The following is a 21,286-nucleotide window of genomic DNA, read 5'->3' as shown; positions in this document are numbered from 1 at the left end:
GATAAATTTATATATGTGTGTGAGAGTTCGAAAGAAGACGAACTCAGATTTGAAAAGGGTCTATGACCAAATTTAGCCTTCCAGGCATATAATAAAACAAATTACATTTTTGAGTGATTTCTTTATTCGATTATGATAATGTTGTCCCGGGGGGGGGGGGGGGTCATTCCCTGACTCCTCAACAATCATCACTACTGAGAGGCTTCATGTCAATTTTGTCATGTCTGCTTATGTCCATGTCAGACTGGGCCTGTCTTAAATTGTAGACCAGTTTGAACTTCATAATGTCATCAATCACAGACCATTATTTTTTCAAAAATGCAGATATACATTATAAAAAACAAAGTCTGTAAATAAACAAAAAAATTCAAGTCACACTCTAAACCACAGAGTCAGCAAACTATGGCACATCTGCTAAGCTTGGCACGCGTAATGGTTCTCAATGATAATCTGATCAAATCAGAGTAAAAAACTTATGTTTCAATTACTGTTCATGTGTATGTATTGCATACCTTTAAAGCCCATAATAACCCTAATTTTGAAAATATGCATAACAAAATTAGTAGAATTGTGTTTCCCTTGAGAATATAATGTTCCATAATAGGCTTGGCACAACACCCCTGTAGCTTCAGCTCTAAACGCAGTAAAATACCTAAAGTGTCACTCTTTTATGAGTGAAGAGAAACAGATGTGCATGAATGAATCGAAGGCAAATATTTTTTCTAGGGCTGAGAATAGATTAAAATTTTGAACCAGTTAATCAAAAGTTTTTAATTAATCAAATTTTAATCGTAAATATAATAATATTAATTGATGCTATAAAATATGTATTATTCATTTCATGCATCTATTGACCAAGTGTAAACAAATATAAGAATAAATTAAGAACTTAAGGTTGCCTGCTTGAAGCAAAACTACTTTTAATCATACTGTTGCTTGTTTTCTTGGAACTGTTCATAGCAGGGGCAACTTTTGGTCTCGCCTTCTAAAACTCCCATCGAGCTCAATTTGAAAATAAAATCACTAATTTTCGTTGAATTGACTTGTATTTCCTCATGCCAAAAAATTTGATTATAATATTGATTCAAACATTTTAAAATTTGGTTTCTTATCAAAAATGTTAATTGCATATATATATGTATGTAATTTAAGACATTCAATCGGTTTTGCTGAATAGATCAAGTTAAATTGCTTACTTTACACAAATTTGAATCAAACTTTAATTGGCTTGATTGAGTCAATTAATTCAACGAAAATGTTTAACTGTGATTAATAATTGATTGGTTTACCAACCCAAATAATCGAACCAGCCTTAATTTTTTCCAGTATATATATCCTCAGTCATTTTCTCCTCTTTGCCAGCTCAACAACACACACACGATAACAATAATTAGTAATTTTTCTGTTTTTGCTTCTATTGGGGTTCACATGAATCACTTGTTTGTCTCCATGGATTTTTTTTTGTGTTATAACTTTTTGATTAAATTTCTTGTATAGTATCCTCCGATAATGTATTTCATTTATTTGTGTTGTGCAAGTAAAATCTTATCGTAAATGATATTATAAATTAAGATCATAATGTAACAAGTATGATTAGTTGGTTCCTTATGAACATTTTTTCATATTGTAATTATTTTTTATATATAATAGTTATTTTTCATTATCTGTTATTTTAGCTCGAATGAAAATGTTCCTCGTCGGAGGTTAGCCACAGAACCAGGACTTGAATCATCTGGTTTTTTTGGTCAGATGTCTCCTCTTGTCTCGTCACCAAACAGGTCCCCCCCATTTTCAAGTCCTGATCAACAGACTGATGGCTGTTTCATAGATGAAACATCAGTGCAGTGTAAGCATTATGTTACAAGTTCAAGTTGTGTAAATGTTCTAATATCTATATATGCATTTTGTATGTTATGTGTGTCCATATTGACACAACAAGAAGTTACATAGAGCTGTACAGGAAAAACCGGTCTGCCTCACTCACAAACTTTGCCAACATTCTCGTGGATTAGATTTATCTCATCTGTCTCTGCGTTAAGCGTACCTTAGGCCTAATATCCTTCAAGTCAGCAGTCAACACAGACATCTATTCAACCTTTCTATAGGTCTGAAGGAATTTTATTCAAATCTTACGGAACAAGAGTGAGTTTTTATTCAATGAGATGGCTGGTTTTTCAAATGGAATCCTATAGCAACTTACACAGGGAAAACTATTTATAGGGAAAAAGTTTGTAAAAATTGTAAAAGTTCTTGAGGAAAAAAACATTGCAACCAGTTACACTCTGAGAGAGTCATCCTAAAAAGTAAACTCAGATTTTCATACATTCTGATCAGAAAAAACAATTTTGCTATTTACATGTATTCAATGGTCAATCAAAATAAAAAGTTAAGTATTTTTTGCTTTCTAGAGATGAGTTTGTTGAGTTTTCTCCTTGCATTCAATTATCACATCATAATGTTAGAACCTTCTCTTCTGGAAGTTTGTTTCTGAAAGTAATATTTGTAAGAGTATCAGTTTGTTTTTCCATTTCTGTACCTTAATAACCATTGTACAGTCGACGCTCAATATAATGAACCCATTTGTCCCATTAAAAACAGTGATTATATTGAGAGGGTCGTTATATTGCAAGTAAAACGTACATGATAGTCATTCTATGAAAACATCTGGGATATATCTTCAACATAGTCACTACAACATGGGGTCGTTATAATGAGCATCGACTGTATCATGTACACACAGAAAATTTTTAAGCACCTAGTTAAGCTGAAATATATATTTTTTACCTTTCAGCAAATATGTTACCTGTTCCAAGGTCACCGAGAGCACCTCTCATGGCACATGTCATTCACCATAGGTCAGCATCAGTTGAATCCTTTATAATAAGTTTTTATTCAATAAAAATATGCATATAAATGTTTTATATCAAACTAATTAAAAAAGACTACAAAGCAGACTGATCATAAAAGTAATTTGAAACAATTCTTATCTGGTACACAATGGTCTTTTGCATTTTGTTGTAACTTGCAAACTCTTGGAGATGTAGGTTTAATTTTTTACCGGATTCCCGATATTCACGGTAGTATGTGAAAATCCAAATTTCATCGCTACCTCGGGGATGCTATGTCCCATCTCTCGTGCGCCGACCATAACACCACGTTCAAACTCACTTAAATCTCGATAACCTGTCATTGTAGCAGCAGTAACCAATCTAACAACTATGCCAGACACTTGTTGTGTTATAAAGGCGTTGCTAACCGCAGCGCCGTACTCTGATTGGTTCCATATCTCTTTATTTGCATACACATGCCTGTAACAGTTTTTTTGGCTCTTCAGTTTATATCTTCTTACCATAATGAAAGATAATGAATCTGTACAAGAAAAAAAGATTATTACTGCAGTTTTTTTTTCCAATTGTTTCATTAGAAAAGAGAGGAATTGTTTCATAAGAGGATTAAACCTTACAGAGAAACAAAGAGATAGATGACTTTTTCTCAGGCCAATATATCAAGGAAACTTATTTTCTGGATATTAGGCCGAGGTGGACTTGGAAAGAAAAGTCCCAGCGGAGACTAGACTATTTTTCTTTCCAAGTCTACCTCAGCATAATATCCAGAAAATTTTTTTTTTATTTTGGAGAAAGCTCTTTTATTTGCAGTTATTTTAAACTTTCCTTTCACACTTATTTTTTGTTAGGTTTACATCCACATTAAAAGTGACTACTTGCCATTTCTGTGATAAGCCAATGTTTTTTGGTTTCAAATGCAAAGAATGCAAGTAAGTGTGTTTATCTTTTTTCTCTCTCCTTCGATTTCTGAAAAAAAAATGGTGTATCACATTAAATGTGGTGATGCAATAAGAATATACGCAATAGTTTAATTTTTTTTCACATTTTTATTTTATGTTTGAAGGAAAGTATATAAATTTATGTTAAATCCAATATGTAATCTCTTGTAAATTGCAATTACTTCTTCCTTTTGAGATGCATTTTTATTATTTTCATTTCAGGTCTTTAAAACATTTATTTTTTATTTGTGCATATTTTACTCTTTGAAAGTTTAATAAATGATTTGTAATTTTCCTAATGTTATTAAATTTATAGATATCGATGTCATAGAGACTGTGTTGACAAAGTGCCTCCGTCTTGTGGTTTGCCTAATGAGCTGGTGGATATATTTGCACAGACTATGAATGAAGGTAGATATTTTTGAATGAAACTTTGCTCTAATAGTAGCAACTCAGAATTATATGGGTTATTTAAAAAAACTATTTCCTTTCAATTAAAGCACACATCTTGTGATTTTTAATGTTTGACTTCATTGTAAAATGCATCTCGTTTGAATATTTTCATCAGCTGATGTTATGTTTATCAATTTGTAATTTCCTCTTTTTTAAAACAAAGTTTGATACCATCTTTCTCTCTGCTTATATCAAAAAGTGATGATGCAAAAAAAAGAATCTCATGAAGGATGAAAAGACAACTTGACCCCTAAGTTCAAATATGATCAGCTAATTTAAGTTTTTGAAATAAAGTTGGATATCTTCACTTTATAATAAAAACCTCGTATATCAATTTAAAAAAATTTTTTTTTTTTTTGAAAATTAATTTTTCACAGTTTTAGATTGAGAACATAATATCTCACCTATTACAGCTTTTAAAAAAAATCAGCAATGATCTGCTTTCTATAGAGGGGAAAAAAGACCTTTTGTGTGTCATTCAATGGAATGTCTCATCACTTTTTTTGCTCTGCCTGTTAAGTTGGGGATTTTTGATGCATGGGGTTTCCATTATAAGGTGATGATATGCACATATGTTAAAAAAAGTTTTTTAAGCTTTCTTACAAATTTTTCTTTGTCAGGGATATATAAATGTGCTTCATGATTCTAGAACTACTGAGTTTAACCCCTCAAAAAATATTAATATTACTGAAAATCAAATTTTAAGGTATCATTTCCTCTTTGACAGGTAATCATTCACCAGTTCCAGGCCATGGTCACATAGCAAGTCCAGCCAACATGTTCAAGAGTGAGAGTGCAAGGGAGCGTAAATGGTCTCGTCAGCAACAACTTATTAACATCCCACCCTTCCCAGCTCATGACTCTTCATCCAATACGTCCTCATGCAATTCGTCCACACCTTCCTCACCTGCCCTGATTATTACGTCAGCACAGCAAACACCGCCTCCACTCATTAACAGGACACACCAGTTCCAGTTTCCCGGTATGAAATAAAAATGCTCCCATCTTGGTCACGTGAAAAATACAAATAGCCCAAAGAGTTATATAGCGCATGAAAGAAAGAGACTTTCTGGAATTTTGTGCTATTTGTACCATTTTGTACTATTGGCATTGTGTAGCTTTTTCTTTATTCACATTAATGGTTTATTTATTTTTTTGCAGATGTTGCTGAAACAGCCAAAGAAGTAACTATCGAGACAAAGCCTCTTATAGACAGTGAAATAATAGAAACTCAAAAGTCAAATGACAGTGATAAAACTGTTGGGACGTCTGGCTCAGGAAGTGTAAGTGCATTTGCGCATAATTCTTTTAGGAAACTGACTAAAACCAGTGGTGGTATTAAAATTTAAAACTGTGAAAGTTCACATTTAATGTGATTTAGAAGTCAAAATAAGTTTTTTTTTTTAAAATTTATCTCATTCTTTTGATTAGACTGATTCTGACAAGACTTTGGCTGGGCGTGTTGATTCTCAAGACAGCCAGGTTTCAGATGTTGATCCCAGTGAAAGATCTTGGCCCAGGCAAAACAGTGTAAGTTAATAAATTATCGTGTAAGCTAACAGATACATATTCTGAATTATATAATTTTCCTTTGAATTCTTCTTCTTGCATTTTTTTTTTTTTTTTTTTTTTGAATGCATTGCATGGTAATTTCATTCAGTTGAAATCAGTTCTGCCTATTTAGTCACCAAACTGTAGTTTATGGTCTGTGTATATCAATGATTCCCAAAGAGTGCTCTGTGGTACCCTAGGATGTTGTGAGATTGGTTATATATGCCACCAGATATTTTGGGAATAAAATCTTGTTAAAAGTTTTGAGCTATGATTCTCAGTGAGCATGCAGGTTCCTGATCTCCCCTTTAAAAAGCCTCGCCACAGGGAGCAACAGGCCTACAACGGAAAATTATTCAATCATTGCACTTCACGCTTAGTTAGAAATATTGATAGCAGTTGACAGCATTACACAGTAACACACTTCACCTTAGGTTTACAACACATATCCACATATTTCAACATGTACAAATTGCAATTTATTGTTGCGATTCCAGGTTAAGTTTTGAAAATCCAAGAAAGTGCAGAGACAACAAAATGAATTAAGAATAACTTTTCACAAAGGATCATTTATTCAAACAATTCAAATATTAATTATTTAAGTGAAGATTAACAGCAAATTTTTGACAATCGTTATTAAATTTCCCAAATTCAAAATTTAGAGTTCTAATTTTACTATTGACAGTTAATTTGGAATAATCGTCACAAAGAAATAAATTTGATCAAATCTCACCAAACATCAGGATTCTCGATGTTGCTATATCCCAGACGATATTTAGATCAATCTTGGAAATCTTTCTTGCTCCCAGGAATCAGGCATCCGGAACTTCTCCTTAAGTCAATTTCACCAAATCAAGTGACGAACCATCCTAGACCTAGACAACTATACAGAGAGTTCCTAACCGCCACTGAAGCTGGAATGCCAGCATATCCCTCGGGTTTCTGGTAGCCGGAATGCCAGCAAGTACCTTAGGTTTCTGGTAGTCTGACTTAACAACAATGGTTTCTGGGCCTCAACAATCACTTTCGGAATGTTTATTTTGGTTACCGTGGTTCCCTAGCAATGCATCTCAGATACGTATATGCCTTTGTAATGGTTTGCCACTTTTTCAATCCTCCAAGAAATGAGAGCTTTTTGAATAGATGTCAGAACACATCATCAGCATCACTTTGAGGGTCAGGCAAAGGATGATCCCCCATAGAAATCAGTGTTAAAATTGCAGATTTTACTATAGAAATGCGGAAATTTAGTGGGGTTTTCCGCCACATTGATAATTTAAAACATTGTATTGAATTCTCGATTTTTGAAATATTCAGTTTGCTTAGAGATATATATGAAGCCCAGAAAATTAAATATGAAGTACTTTGGACCTACTTTTGAGTTGGATATCAATACAGTAACATTGATTTCAACTTTTTATTTATATTTTCTCAAGCATGAAAATTAATGTCTCCGTATTGTCTTTAATATTCAACTGCATAAATTCGTATAGTTTAGAATGTTTTAAAATTAATTATGGGCCCTTAAAGTACATCAAAGAAATTCCACAGCTTTAATTAAGCATTTTTTAAAGTAGAAACAGGCAGATGGATAACTTGAAGTTCAAAGGGGGGAGGGAATCAAAATGCCTAGTATCGAAATACACCCCTTAAAAAGAAAAAAAATACAGGGTGTTTCAAAAAGAATTACCCAATTGGAAATGCTTATATTTGAAAAATATTGAGCATATACACTTAAGATTAATTTTATATTATATAAAGTTTGTTTAATTTTATATTACATGATAATCATAAAGTTTTTTTACTAACCAAATTAAAAGTTCTCAATATGTCCACCTTGGGATGCATGGCATATGTCTATACGGTAGTCAAATTCGTCCCAAACTTTTGCGAGCATGTTTGCATCCACTTCTGCTGTTATGTATATCTTCAGTTTGGCTAACGTTGCTGAAAGGGGAGGCACATAAACAAAGTCTTTTATAAACCGCCACAAGGAGAAATCACACACTGTGAGGTCCAGCAATCTTGGAGGCCAGTGATGTTTAACTGAATCGTCAGGTCCCGTATGGCGGATTCATCATTTAGGAATGGGATTGTTCAAAAATCTTAGAATGTCCAAGCTTCAGTGTGGTGGTGCCCCGTCCTGCTAGAAAATGAAGTCATCCGAATCTGTTTCTAACTATGGGAAAAGCCAATTTTGACAAACACTGAAGTGGCGGCCGAAAGAAGAGCATTAGCGTTACCTGTTGGCAACTGCGTGAAACTCGAGATTCTCTCTTTCTACGTATACATTATTCGATCAAAACTGATTAAAAGCTGAATAGTTATGATTTTTTGAAATCAGATGATTCTTTTTGAAACACCCTGTATATTCATTTCTATGTTTCTTTACATCTGCCGGGCTCCCACTCGTCCTACTTTTCTTACTTTTGTCCTACTTTCTCAGTTTTGTCCTACTTTTCCTACTTTTTTACCACAAATCCTGTCGATAAAATTTGTGCAATTGATTTTAATTGAGCAGGAAATCATTGATATATTGCCAAATATTACAAATTTTGAAGAATGCAATTAATGATTCTGCCAAAGCAGAAATTTTATCATTTTTAAGGTTATTTGGGGAGGGGGGTGTATGTGGACCATTTGGTTGATTAATTTTTCATTTGCTTAGTTTGAGGATTCAACAAGTGTAGTAGTCATTAAAAACTTCTGTCTGGATGGGAAAAATAATTTTATATTTATTACTTCATTGTCTTGGACAGTAACTAGCATTCATCATTAAAAATTATGGTGCAAATAGAACAGTTTGCATTTCAAAGCAGTTGGATACATAGGCCTATTCTAGGTTTGGTGATTCTGATGCTACCCAATAGCATTCAGTTGTCTTCTGTATTTTTAAGGCATAAAGAGGCATAAACAATATTTACAATGCTAGAGCTAGAAATGGAAGTGCTTCATTTGTCAAAAATGATTACACTGGCATTGAACAGTAAAATGTGAACAAATCACTTTAAAAAATGATGGACAACGTAGTAAAACAGGCTTACCTTGCCTTATTTGCATCGGATCTTGTAATCTACACATTTTGCACTGTGCTTTTTAAAGTGGTCTCGAAGGAGCGTCATTCTTAAAAAACGTACGTCTTCAAAATATGCTGTGCCTTGTTGAAGAGAGTTGACAAGTTCTGCACTTTAGAAGAAAAAAAAAAAGAATGTACTATATATGAGGAGAGAGAGCAAAGAATTATCTGTGGTTGCTAATACACTGTTTTTGCCAAAAGTTGGTTTTGTAACCAAGTCATTTATCATTTTCCTTTGGCTTGAGTCAATCTTATAGGAAACTGAAATAGTGCTATGAAAAAAAAAGTTAATTCAAAATTCAAAATTATTTTTTTGCAAAAAAAGTAGTTTTTTTTTTTTTCCAAAAAAAAATTTTTTTTTCGGGATTTTTTTCCGTTATGCTATGATTATGTTGTCTAAGGGGGTTACCCTCCCCCATCCTACTTTTTTGTCCTGCGTTTTCCTACTTTTTCTCATTTTTTGTGTGGGAGCCCTGCATCTGTTTCTTTCATTATTCGCTTAGGAAGGTGCCATATTGGTTAACTGAGACACAGTTTGTATGTTCCTCAAAAGAAGGGGGAGATATCACATGATCCAAAAATTCTCATTGATGAAAACCCATGCAGCGCCGGGTATTATTGCTAGTCTCTCATAAAATTAAATTTAAACCTAATAATGATACACAATTCATTAGAAGTTTTGTAGAGGAATGTGAATGAGGTACATGTTTGGTTTAATAGTAATAGTCAGCGTGTTGCTGCACTTTAAAGGTGCCATCGAAGTGCTTTGAAATCAAGCAGGGGTGCTTTGGGACATTTAAAATTCTTAAGGGTGCCACAAATGTGAAAAGTTTGAGAATCGTACTCTGTATGCTCTTATGATAATATAACTTTGTTTTCATTTCCCTATTCTATGAAGGTAACTTTTTTAATTACTGTATCATGAGCTGATGTTTTCATTTGAAAAGAAAGTAATATTATTGTGTTGATTTTTTGTTATAGTTGTCCCTCAGAGAATGGGATATACCATTTGATGAGCTCATGATCGAAGAAGTTTTGGGAACTGGCAGATTTGGAACAGTTTACAGGTGCATTACTGCAATGTTTTTATATATTTATCATTTTTTAACGTAGCATATTTTTTTCTTATTTGCATTTTTTTTTCAATTAGAAAGAAAAAATATTTTTACTTGGTTATAATTTGTTTTTGCTAAATTCAAATTAGGGAAATAAACCAGCAGAACATTGTTGCATGAGCTAAATGAGATTGCAGATCAAATGTGTGTGAACATTATGGTTTAGGGATCAAAATGAAAACAGTTATGCAAATTGCATGTCTTTCATTATAACTCTATTATAGTTTCATAATAATAAAGGTTTTAGTAAATTATGAAAGTTTTCATAGCCCGCATCATAATCATTGAACAGGGTTCTTTTTGAGCTTTGATCCAAGGTTTAAAATAAATCGTAATACAACTTAAAATTTCTTGCTTTTAATTTTCATCTCAACCAGGCAACTATTACTGCTAGTCAATTTATACCCACAGGTGATATTTGCTATAATTGTAGAAAATATTCGAGTTTTTGTCCGATATTTGGACCAAACTGCCTAGAAGAGAATGAGATCTCTCGTTTGATCAATACAATGGAACCTAGATTAACTGATCCTGATTTATCCAGGGCTCTGGTAACTGATGTCCATATTTCTTTATGAGAAGTTAATTATTTCAAATCCTAAATTTTTCTTCGAGTGAAGGTGAACAGACTTTGAAAGTGCAACTAAACATTGAAGATGCTTTTTAAGAATTGTTTGGAGTAGCATGGGGGGGGGGGGAGGAACATTGTGTCAATCATCAGCAGTAGTCATAAGATTTGTGATGACCATTGGTGATTCTTCCGCTTTTCCAAGGCTTAGTTCTTCCTGGACTGGAGTCTGCTGTAAGGTTATGGAGACCATACCTACAGAGGGATGTAGACTTGGTTGAGACAGTGTGCAGAGAAGAGCTACGCATGTCCTTGTTGGCACACAAGACTTGAGTTATGAAGAAAGACTTTATTTTTTGAATGTGTTTACAATTGGAGGAACGCATGTGTCGGGGAGATATGATCTAGGCATTCAAAATTTTTAATGGGATGGGTAGGATGAACCATGAATTATTAATACATTGTCAATCAACTGCTTTCACAAGGGGACACCAGTATCGATTGGTAAGGGACAATTCTAGGTTGTGGTGTTGCAGGGAATTTTTCTCTAATAGAGTTGTTAAGAAATGGAATAGCTCACCCCCAGGGGGCAGTAAATACTAATACAATTGCCATGTTTAAAAAAGAAATGCAACATTCATATTGGGGTAAAACGAGAAGCTATCCACACTTAGAATAAAACAACCATAAATATATTTTATGGGCATTGCATAATATTTTATCATGTATATATAGTTTTAGTTTTTACAATTGCACTTTTAATTGAGTTGCTGTATTTTAGAAATATATGACATCTATATTTGTTATGGGAATCTTTTCTCAGCCACCTTGTTGGGCATATGCCTGTTGTGGTCTTGTATTTGAAATGACAATTAATGAATTTTTTTTCCTGTTTGAACTCTGCTCATGAACTAATCACTAACTGTGGTTTTTGCAGATTTTTTTGTTTCTGTATTCTGTCATTATCTAATTAGTTTTGCAATGTTCCAAATAATAACTTATACCTGTTTTCTTTATTTTCATGAAATAAAGCTTTGTATTGGAAAAAAATTGAGAAAAAGCTTGTAATTATACTTTGAATGCTACATTAGTATGTAATTTCTTTATTAATGTTAATTTTTTTTTTCATTATCTAGAGGGAATTGGCACGGAAGTGTTGCAATAAAAATAATGAATATGGGCGATACAGATGACAAAAAAACTCTTGACACTTTCAAGCAAGAAGTATGTAATTTGCAGATGATTATCTCGTTCTAGTTTTATTAATATAGTGAAGGCTTATTATTATAAATCTGTACAGACTTAAAGAATTAGTTCATAAAATCGAAAGTTAGTAATGTGGAAAGATTTAAACGCATGGTATTGTTTGGGACCAGCAGACGAGTTCATAAAACGTCCATTGTTCGTAAAGTCGAGTGCGACTGTATTGTGCTGCTGTTGACTGAGATGTTACAACTTAGTTTGGGGTGGTTTTCTATTCCTGTGTTAGGTATATCTGATCATCTTAACATTTTCCCCCAAACATAAATTTTTGCATAGCCTAATACTCCAGATGTTAGTGAAAAAGCTATCATTACACACTTTTTAATCACAATTCTCATTTTTTTAATTGAAATCAGTATTTATTTTGTTGGTTTTTTTTTCTTTTATATTGGAATCAGTATACCATATTTACTTAAATCTGGTGTTTAGCTTATTGCTTAGTAGGGGAAAATGCACATTGTTTCTCAATATCCCAACTGATTCTGATGCATTAGGTACCTCAATTTTTTTACAAGTTCTCAAATAATAATAGTTGCACACAAAAAAGTAATGTACACAAAGAAAGGCTTTGTATTAACTCGTATAAGCATACTTCCAATAGGAAAAGTATCCAAATAACATGTAGACCTCAGATATATAAATATTATTGTAAGGGATTGTATTGTTATGAAAAAATTGATGTTGTATTTGGTTGTCGTATCCTAAAAAACCCAATTAGAGAAAATTGTTGCCCTGTCTCTCCTGCTCCCCCAAAAAAACCCACGTTTCAAGGGCAATATTCACTGAAATATTTGAATTTAAAAATTTCAGGAAATTAAAAGTGTGATTCTGGGATCACCGGTTCCCGAGTTATTCCAGAATAAAGAGACTTTCCTATGCACCCTGTATAACTTCAAAAGTTTCTTATGTGTGTCAAACATTTTTTTATTATGCAGAAATATTTTCATACAAACCAAAAAAAAAAAGAAGGAAAATAGAGCCTTAGTAAAATTTTTGATGCATTAAAATGTATTAAGTTTCATCAAATCCCTGTATGTTGAATCTCAGTTTCAATGGTGTTGGTAATGTATTGATAATTTTTCTCAGGTCGCAACTTTTAGGAAAACCAGGCATGAAAATCTTGTTTTATTCATGGGAGCTTGTATGAAACCACCTCAACTAGCTATTGTCACAAGGTAAAATTAGGTTATTAGGTAATTTTGTACACAAGGTAAAATTAGGTTCCATTGCTTAATGAAATTAGGAGTTATGTGTCTGATGTACAAATTTGTGCTTTGAAGTTTTTATTACTCTAATAATCCCTTTGTAATTTTGTACATATGTAAACCTGCAAGCTGTGCTGTTTGTATACTTTTACATATTTGTGTTATCTTTAACTTTTTTTTTCCATTCCGTTCCAGTTTGTGTAAAGGCATGACATTATATACACACATCCACCTTCGCAAAGACAAGTTCAATCTGAATAGGACAATCACCATTGCCCAACAGATATCACAGGTTAATTATAGATTTTGAAAGCATTTTTAAAAGTTTGATATATATTTTATCGTAAAGCATAGAGGTTTTATGCATGAAAACACTAATTCTATAATTGTTTTTTTTTTAATTATAGGGAATGGGTTATCTTCATGCCAGAGAAATTGTTCATAAAGATCTCAAAACGAAAAACATTTTCTATGAGAATGGCAAAGTTGTGATAACTGATTTTGGACTTTTTTCAGTCACAAAATTATGCCAAGGAAACCGGTATGTGTGTCACCTGATTTTATTGCTATCCACTTTAGTTGTATCAATGTACTGGGCCAGGGGTCTGCAACCTTTTTTGGCCGTGGGTCAAAATAAACCAAAATGTGTGTATTAAGAAGACATTTCGGGTATATACTGTATACAAAGGTTTTTTGAAGAACTAGTTGTTGTGAAGATTAATTTCTGGAAAGAGAAAATTCAATTGCCTTTCAGGGAATCAAACCCACGTCCTTTCACTTTCTGAGTGAATGCTCTAGACCACTAGACTACAAAGGCAATGAATCTCTCAATCTTTCCTTGGAGCTTGTGTACACTGAAAGGGATTGTACATGGACAGCCGGACCTGACTCAAGCCTCAGTTTATTTGGATCAGTGTTTCCCAAATTGTGCAATACCACTCTCTAGGGTAGTCACACAATAGAGCAGAAGTAGATTTGGGCTTTCTGTAGCTTTGAATACGAGATCCTAAGGGTAATGGGGGAAGGGTACTGAGTCAAATAAGTTTGTAAGACTCTGGTTGAATTATTCAGGGCAGCTTTAGTCTTGGTTACCTTCCCTTATTTGCCAAAGTATTTAACTTTTTAATTATTTTAATTGCAAATATTTTTTGGTATTTGCATTTATTAATATTATACATAGTGAAGCCTCCATATAACGATCTCTGCGGACCAAGAAAAATATCATTGCAGAGGGAATTATCGTTATATTGAGCAGCAACAGTTTATCACTATAGTACCTAACAAGACCTGAAAAATATCATTGTAGAGGGATTTATCGTTATATTGAGTATCATCGTTGTGTGGTTTCACTGTATATATTTTTTCATTTTGAAAAATATGACACTGCTTGCTGTGAATTTCTTGAAAAGAAAACAGTACTGTGTGTGTATGCTTTTCAAGTGATATTTTTTCTTAATTTCAAAAAAATGTTTGTAACTTTTATGTCATCAATTATTTTGTACCCTTATACTTGGCTTACAAATTTTTCAGCTAATGAAGATATTTATTTTTTTTGATGTTTCAATTTGTTAATGGATACAAATTCAGCTAAAAAAATTTTATTCGACATGCATGCATTCACATAACACAGCCACATCATGAGCTGAATTTTCCCACAATTATCAGAATTATTTAGATCCTGAGGAATAATTTATATCTGACTCAGAATCACTTTCCAGATGCACTTATATCTCTTTCAGAAAGTTTATGAGCCGTTAATGAATAAGCAAAGAGAAAAATGCATTAAAAAAAAGCATATTTAGATGTTTTTCAGTGCACTCGTTCTTTCGATGCAAGATTCTTAGCATAAATTATGAGAGATCATTTCTTCATTATTTCCATCAGCATAAGCAGATGGAAAGATGTATAACTACTAGACACAAAGAAATGAGCTTACCACATAGCATAGCAAAACACCCACGAACCCAATTGGATTGTGTACATAGTGTAAAATACACCTCTGGCCACCCAAATTGCAACACCAAGAAAGACAAGAGATATCGCAACAATATTTATTTTGTAGTTAACATGTTGACCAAGCATCAAATGATTAAATTTATATACTTCTGTGAAGTGTGGTTCCTGCCAAAATCAGTAGCCAGAGTAGCCGCCATTGTTGGAGATCACCGCTGCCACATGCCTCGGCATTGATTCAAAGAGACTTTGGATGTGTTCTTGGGGTACAGCAGACCAAGCAGCTTCCACGTGTTGCCAAAGTTGATCTGGTGTGGCAGCTGGGGATGTAATCTGGGTCAATCGTTGAGCAACCATGGACCACATGTTTTCTATCGGCAAAAGATCCGGAGAGCGAGCTGGCCAGAGAAGCAATTCAATCTGGCGATTGACGAAGAACCTTTGGACAATGCGTGCCACGTGTGGTCGCGCATTATCCTGTTGAAATATGGCTGTGGGCAAGCCCTGAAGGTAAGGAAGGACAACTGGCTCCAACACCTCTGAGATGTAGCGCTGGCTTTTTAAAGTACAGGCAATGCGTACTAGAGGAGTGCGAGAGTGATATTCAATACCGCCCCATACCATAATACCCGGTGCAGGACCAGTGTGGCGGTGCATAACGCAGCTGTTCAGCATCCTCTCTCCACGGTGTCTCCAGACTCGAATCCGACCATCGTGGTGTTGCAGACAGAAGCGTGACTCGTCAGTAAAGACAATTTCATTCCATTGTGCCGTCCACATCCTTCTTTCATCGCACCATTTGCGGCGGAGACGTCTGTGGTTCTGCGTCAAGGGTAGACAAAGCAATGGACGTCTTGCGGACAGACCACTCTGCTGTAAACGGCGTCGAATGGTACGCGCAGACACTGGATGATGCGGTACAGACAATGTGCTGTGCTATGGTTCATGATGTGGCTGAGCGATCCGTCGCTGCCATACGCACAATCCGCCTGTCATCACGTGAAGTGGTGCACTGAGGTGGATGCGATCGAACACGTCGGTCCGCCATACCCTCCTGTATCCAACGATCACATATCCGCATTACAGTTGTTTGGTTTTGTCCAACACGACTACCGATTTCCCTGAAAGATAATCCACAATCTCGGTAGGCCACTATCCTTCCTCTGTCGAACTCGGATACTTGATCAAAAGATGATCGCTGTTTTCTACGAGGCATAATTGATTGTTTTTTTGAAAAAACCACAAGAAAAACACAATTGCCGTACTTCAAATCATTGAAATCTCCAAGCCTTAAATAGCACTTTGAAGTGGCGCCACAGGCGCTCGTGATGTGCGTCTGCGCTGAAATTCTAATCATTTGCATATCTCACCTCCGCTAATGCATGTTGTAAATTTCATATTATTTGCATGCTTCCTTCAGGGTGTTGCATTTACGGTGGCCAGCAGTGTATAAAATTCTTCAGTATCTTATGTTCCTTTAAATTTTCTTTCATTCAATTGTGAAACTGTTAATCAGCCTTTGGTCAGTTTCTATATCTTTTTTACAGTGCTGCTTAGTGTTTCATAAGACTTATCTTTGAATTTTTGGCGTGCTTCGAAGAAAATAAGGGATAGAAACCGACAGGAAATCATGTTTTAGCTAAGCAATGTGATTGTGGAGCAAATTATCTTTGTTAGCCGAGGTATTACTGTGCAGTAGGCTCATTCATTCAAACTGAGCACCCCTCAGGTCTATCGCCATGGGCAATTTGCTAATCAGTGAGTTGTGCCAGAAGTGTAAATATGTGTACCTAACAGTCTGAGTGCATATCTAGTGTTGTCAGATTTTTCAGTGCTGTCATCAGTGATGTGAGTGAAGTGTAGTGATTGGATATTTGTACTGTTTGTAGGCCTGTTGCTCTCTGTGGCAAGACTTTTTAACGTGGAGATCGGCTCACATTCTCTCCTCGAAGTGAGGAACCACAGAAAACCAACTTTAGCCCGCCGGTGGGATTCAAACCCGTAACCTCGTGATGAGAGTCCATCACTATGACCACTCGACCATCACAGCAGCTGTACAGTAGGCTCTCGACTATCTGGCCAAGTTAAAAATTCATGCATAGTAATTCTTCATAATTTCAAAGCTGTACATAAACTGCTGTTGGGGGTGTGGCTACGCGAAATCGACTATTAAAATCTCCCGTGCTGTGGCAGCCACACCTCAAAACTGGTTTTTGTGCAGATTAAAACATAAATGGAGGCACATTACATCAAGGAAGATGCAGTCAAACAAATTTTTTAAAATCTGAGTTTAACTCTTTCATCTTAAGCCTCCCTTTATTATATTAAGTACTCATCTGTACTTAGAGGCCAGAAAATATGAACAAGAGCAAGTTATGGTATAAAGAGGGTGTTTTTGACAGTGCCGTCTTAATGCATTGCTCTCCACCAACCTGAGCCCTCAAGAGAATGGGAGCCTCACAAAAATGAGAATCAGTTGAAATTTTCGAGAATTCACCAGATAGTGCCTCAGAAAAATAATACCCTGGGACCCATGATGGTCTAAAGACCACCCTGATTTTTGATAGTATGAGGGGGGGGGGTAAAAAGTGAGAATTTTTTATAGAATTCCGGCCTATTCGGCTTTTCTGTTATCCGGCCCACCCTTCTACCACATTAAGCAAGACAGTCCAGAGTCTACTGTATTCATCTACAAAAAATTATATTTTTACTAGTTTTTAATTTTTCTGCTAACTTTGAAGTATCAATGTGAACCATCATGCTTGATATGGCAGATATATCCTTCCAAACATGAGATGAGACTTGGATACCTCACGTCACATCAGACAATTCTGTTCTTTTAAAGAGAAGCTAAAAGTAAAAGAAAGCTTAGTTGTGGACAAACAATTCTCAATGTGCAATCACTTTACCTAAGAAATATAGAATTGTCTGACATGACACAGAAATTAACCTTGTCCTTAAAGGCTTTTGCCTACATATTTGACTTTTATGAATAAATTTAGAAAGAAGTATGAATTTTTTTTTCCTTATAGGAAGGGTGAATGGTTAACTATTCCCAATGGGTGGCTATGTTACCTTGCTCCAGAAGTCATTCGTAGTCTCAGAGCTGGAAGTCAGCAAGAAAACGACAACCTTCCATTTTCAACTGCATCTGATGTCTATGCATTTGGGTTAGTCCTCCTTCTGTTTAATCCGATTTCTGCAATGATGTTATCCTATTTTCTTTATTGCTTAGCAATTTTTCTCATTCATTTTATTCTGGTATTTTATATGTCATATGCTGTCTTGAAAGTTATAAAAGATAATTTTAACATGCATTGTTTCATAGTCAATTGCATAAAAGCTGCTAATAAAGTAAAGAATAAAGTAGAACCATCTTATCTGATGTTCAAAAGATGGGAGGAGAGGTGTAAGAATACGCATGTCATGTTTTTATGTTGGCAGCGGGACAAGTAGAAGCAATCATAACCTTCGTAGTCTCAGAAAACATTCTAGATTTCTCCAATTACATAAGATGCAATTATGTCACGTTGATATGTAATTTTTCTACAAAGAAGTCTGCGGTTATGGACATAAAAGCAAGACTTCAGATTGTTTGGGCAGGGTGGGGGAAGATTGCATTCTGTTTTTGTCCTTGTGTCTTATTCTTCCACCTAATTATTCCACAAGACTTATAAGTAAATTTTTCTGGACTGTTTTTCATGTTAACACCTTCCTAATTTAAAAGAGTTGTAAAACTGATTATTTTGATTATCATATGCCATTGCAGAACTGTATGGTATGAGCTTCTCTGTGGTGAATGGCCATTCCGTGGTCAGTCCCCTGAAGGTATCATATGGCAAGTAGGTAAAGGCATGAAGCAGACTTTGGCAAACATACAAGCATCTCGAGATGTCAAGGTAATCAGTTCATATGTCAAGTTTATTATTAATGATAATAATTTTCTATATCAGTCATTCGTTTTTGTTACATGTCATGCATTATTTGTAAATATTATAATTAGGAAATCAAATTAAATATATTATTTTTTCTCCTAATTTCTTCTTCCCTCTTTTAGGACATTTTAATGACTTGCTGGGCCTATAAACCAGTAGAGCGACCTGAGTTCAGCAAAATTCCATTATCACTTTCCAGACTGCCTGCTCTTCCAAAGAAACGTCTTGCTAGAAGTCCTTCTCATCCCATACATTTATCCCGCTCAGCCGAGTCAGTTTTTTAACACAATCTGCTGTATGGGAAGGAGTTTTTTTTTGTGTTATGAACATGTATGTATGGTATAAATATGAATAAGTACTCGCTCTGAGAACTGAGCAGAGAGTTGAATGTTTTCCCCACTTTCTGTCAAATAATATTCTCTCTGCTTCTCAATGTGAATATTAGGTATAGATAAAACAATTGTGTACAAAACTTATGTGAATATATAAATATGTTAAATATATATATATACGGATGATGTGTGATAATATATACATTATATGCAAATATTGCTTTTTTTTTTCTCCAGTGCTAAAGCTTTAAGAAAACAAGGTGTTATTGCACTGTCTTTTTTCTTCTTTTTTTTTTAAAGAAAGACTATGTACAAAATATATTACATGTAATATTTACTTGTAAGAACACAAAGTGCAAATTGTTATTCATGTAAATAATGTGTATATATGAATGTACATTGTTAATGTGTATGTATATGTCTTCGAGTGTTTTTTAGTCAGAATAATTTATTATCGTTTTATTGATTTGCTTCAGAAATGAGACTATTTTCTTTTTATAGAAATTATTGTTTTATTCTGTTTGTAATGTCTTGTATATGTTTCACTTTTTGTTCACAATTATTTTTTTTTTCCCCTCCCAGTGCGGAATGATTATTTTGAGTCTGTTCTATGATCAATGCCTTTGAAATTGTTAGCAACAGTGTCACTGTTGTTAGAATGATTCTCCTCTGGAACTTTCAGTCATGGTGGCGATACTCAAGATTTATTTATAACACTGTATAGGTTGCACATTTTCTGCCTTGCTGTTTTTTTTTTGTAAATTTTTCATGCAGTCTTTTGAAATTGTTATGAGTTTCAAGTGATCATTTTGCCTACTGTGATTTTTTTTCTCTGAAATATTTGTAAGTTATTTTTCCATATGCTTATCAATTGCAAACTGTACGTATAATTTTCTTGATCCAAACCCAAAACTTCTTGTATCATTTCAGAAATTGTGGAAAAATATTTCTTATTTATATATACCCTATTTATTATTATTGCCTCTGAAAAGAGGCCTTAGAGATTAAAGGTTTTCAAACTTTTTCGGTTCCACAAGCCTTCATGATCTGAACGCGCTGCTCCAAATTCTGAAGCTCTTATGTTGTGTGTTTAAAAAAACTTCACCACTCACCCAGGTCAGTGTTTCCTAATTTGACCACCCCAGTTTTTTTAGTTAGGCTTTATTGGGAAGTACTCAAAATCTTGGAATTTACTATCAAAACATAGCTTTATTTGAAGATTGATCGTATCTGAATAGTTGTTAGCAGGTCTGAACAAATCTCCATACCCAGTTGGGCATGTAAATAACCTTGCAAACGCTTTTCTGGCTTCGGATTTTTTTTACCTGGGGAAGGGGGGAGGGGTCAGCCCTGACTTTTCAATGATGAAAAAAAATTCATAATTCTGAATTCCCTGTGATTAAAAAAAGAATATTATTTACAACTAGCTATAATACCCGGCACTGCCCGGTTTTTCTTCAATTTCTGGGAGGATCGAAAAAATTACAAACTATTGTAAAAGAATAAATAAATAAATATATATATACTGGCAAGATTAAAGATGTGACAAAACCATTGTAAAAGCATATACATGTCTGAAACGCATTGTTAAGGAACCACAGTAACCAAAGTAAACATTCTGAAACTTATCGTTGAGGCCCAAGAACCATTGTTGCCAAATTTTTTACTATTCAACTCACTCATGGAATCATGGTCAATTTACAGTGCAGGACCAAGACTGGGATAGTTGAGAACTATGCAGTCGTACCAGGCAGCAAAATATTAGAGGTCATAAAAAATATCAAAATATGTTGACTACACACACACACAACATATATTTCAACATAACTGCCTAACAAAACTTTAGATTATCGAAAATTTAAAGAATAATCAATGAGTTATCTCAACAAACTTTATTATATGCCTTATAAATACATATTTGCCTTATTACACACCCATGTCGATATTATGGTGGGTAAGAAAATGACTTTCTTGCTTTACAGTAATTTCAGTAATTTATAAAAAATCCTAGATGAAACTCTCAAACTGTGGGCAACAAAAACTTTTGTTGA

At 34.3% G+C, this 21,286-nt stretch overlaps 1 protein-coding gene across 1 annotated transcript in view; it reads left to right on the top strand.

Moving 5' to 3' along the window:
* Positions 1–19,407, top strand: part of LOC149082675 (kinase suppressor of Ras 2-like) — a 34,254-nt gene extending 14,847 nt beyond the window's left edge. Inside the window, exons 5-19 of the mRNA XM_089235948.1 lie at positions 1,677–1,846; positions 2,792–2,855; positions 3,695–3,775; positions 4,101–4,195; positions 4,965–5,219; positions 5,399–5,520; positions 5,669–5,767; positions 9,846–9,931; positions 11,684–11,771; positions 12,897–12,985; positions 13,211–13,307; positions 13,423–13,556; positions 18,001–18,138; positions 18,738–18,867; positions 19,026–19,407. Of these exons, the coding sequence (XP_089092074.1) occupies positions 1,677–1,846; positions 2,792–2,855; positions 3,695–3,775; positions 4,101–4,195; positions 4,965–5,219; positions 5,399–5,520; positions 5,669–5,767; positions 9,846–9,931; positions 11,684–11,771; positions 12,897–12,985; positions 13,211–13,307; positions 13,423–13,556; positions 18,001–18,138; positions 18,738–18,867; positions 19,026–19,187 (1,810 nt within the window). The 3' untranslated portion in view covers positions 19,188–19,407. The remainder of the gene's footprint in view (positions 1–1,676; positions 1,847–2,791; positions 2,856–3,694; positions 3,776–4,100; positions 4,196–4,964; positions 5,220–5,398; positions 5,521–5,668; positions 5,768–9,845; positions 9,932–11,683; positions 11,772–12,896; positions 12,986–13,210; positions 13,308–13,422; positions 13,557–18,000; positions 18,139–18,737; positions 18,868–19,025) is intronic.
* The last annotated feature ends 1,879 nt before the right edge of the window (positions 19,408–21,286 follow it).

The sequence above is a fragment of the Pholcus phalangioides genome, unplaced genomic scaffold, assembly GCF_987345545.1.
Source record: "Pholcus phalangioides strain wild (caught in Gottingen) unplaced genomic scaffold, Ppha-v1.0 ptg000009l_1, whole genome shotgun sequence".
In the NCBI taxonomy this organism is placed as follows: domain Eukaryota; kingdom Metazoa; phylum Arthropoda; class Arachnida; order Araneae; family Pholcidae; genus Pholcus; species Pholcus phalangioides.
The sequence above is the reverse complement of the archived record's forward strand: the minus strand, read 5'-3'. Positions and strand labels throughout refer to the sequence as shown.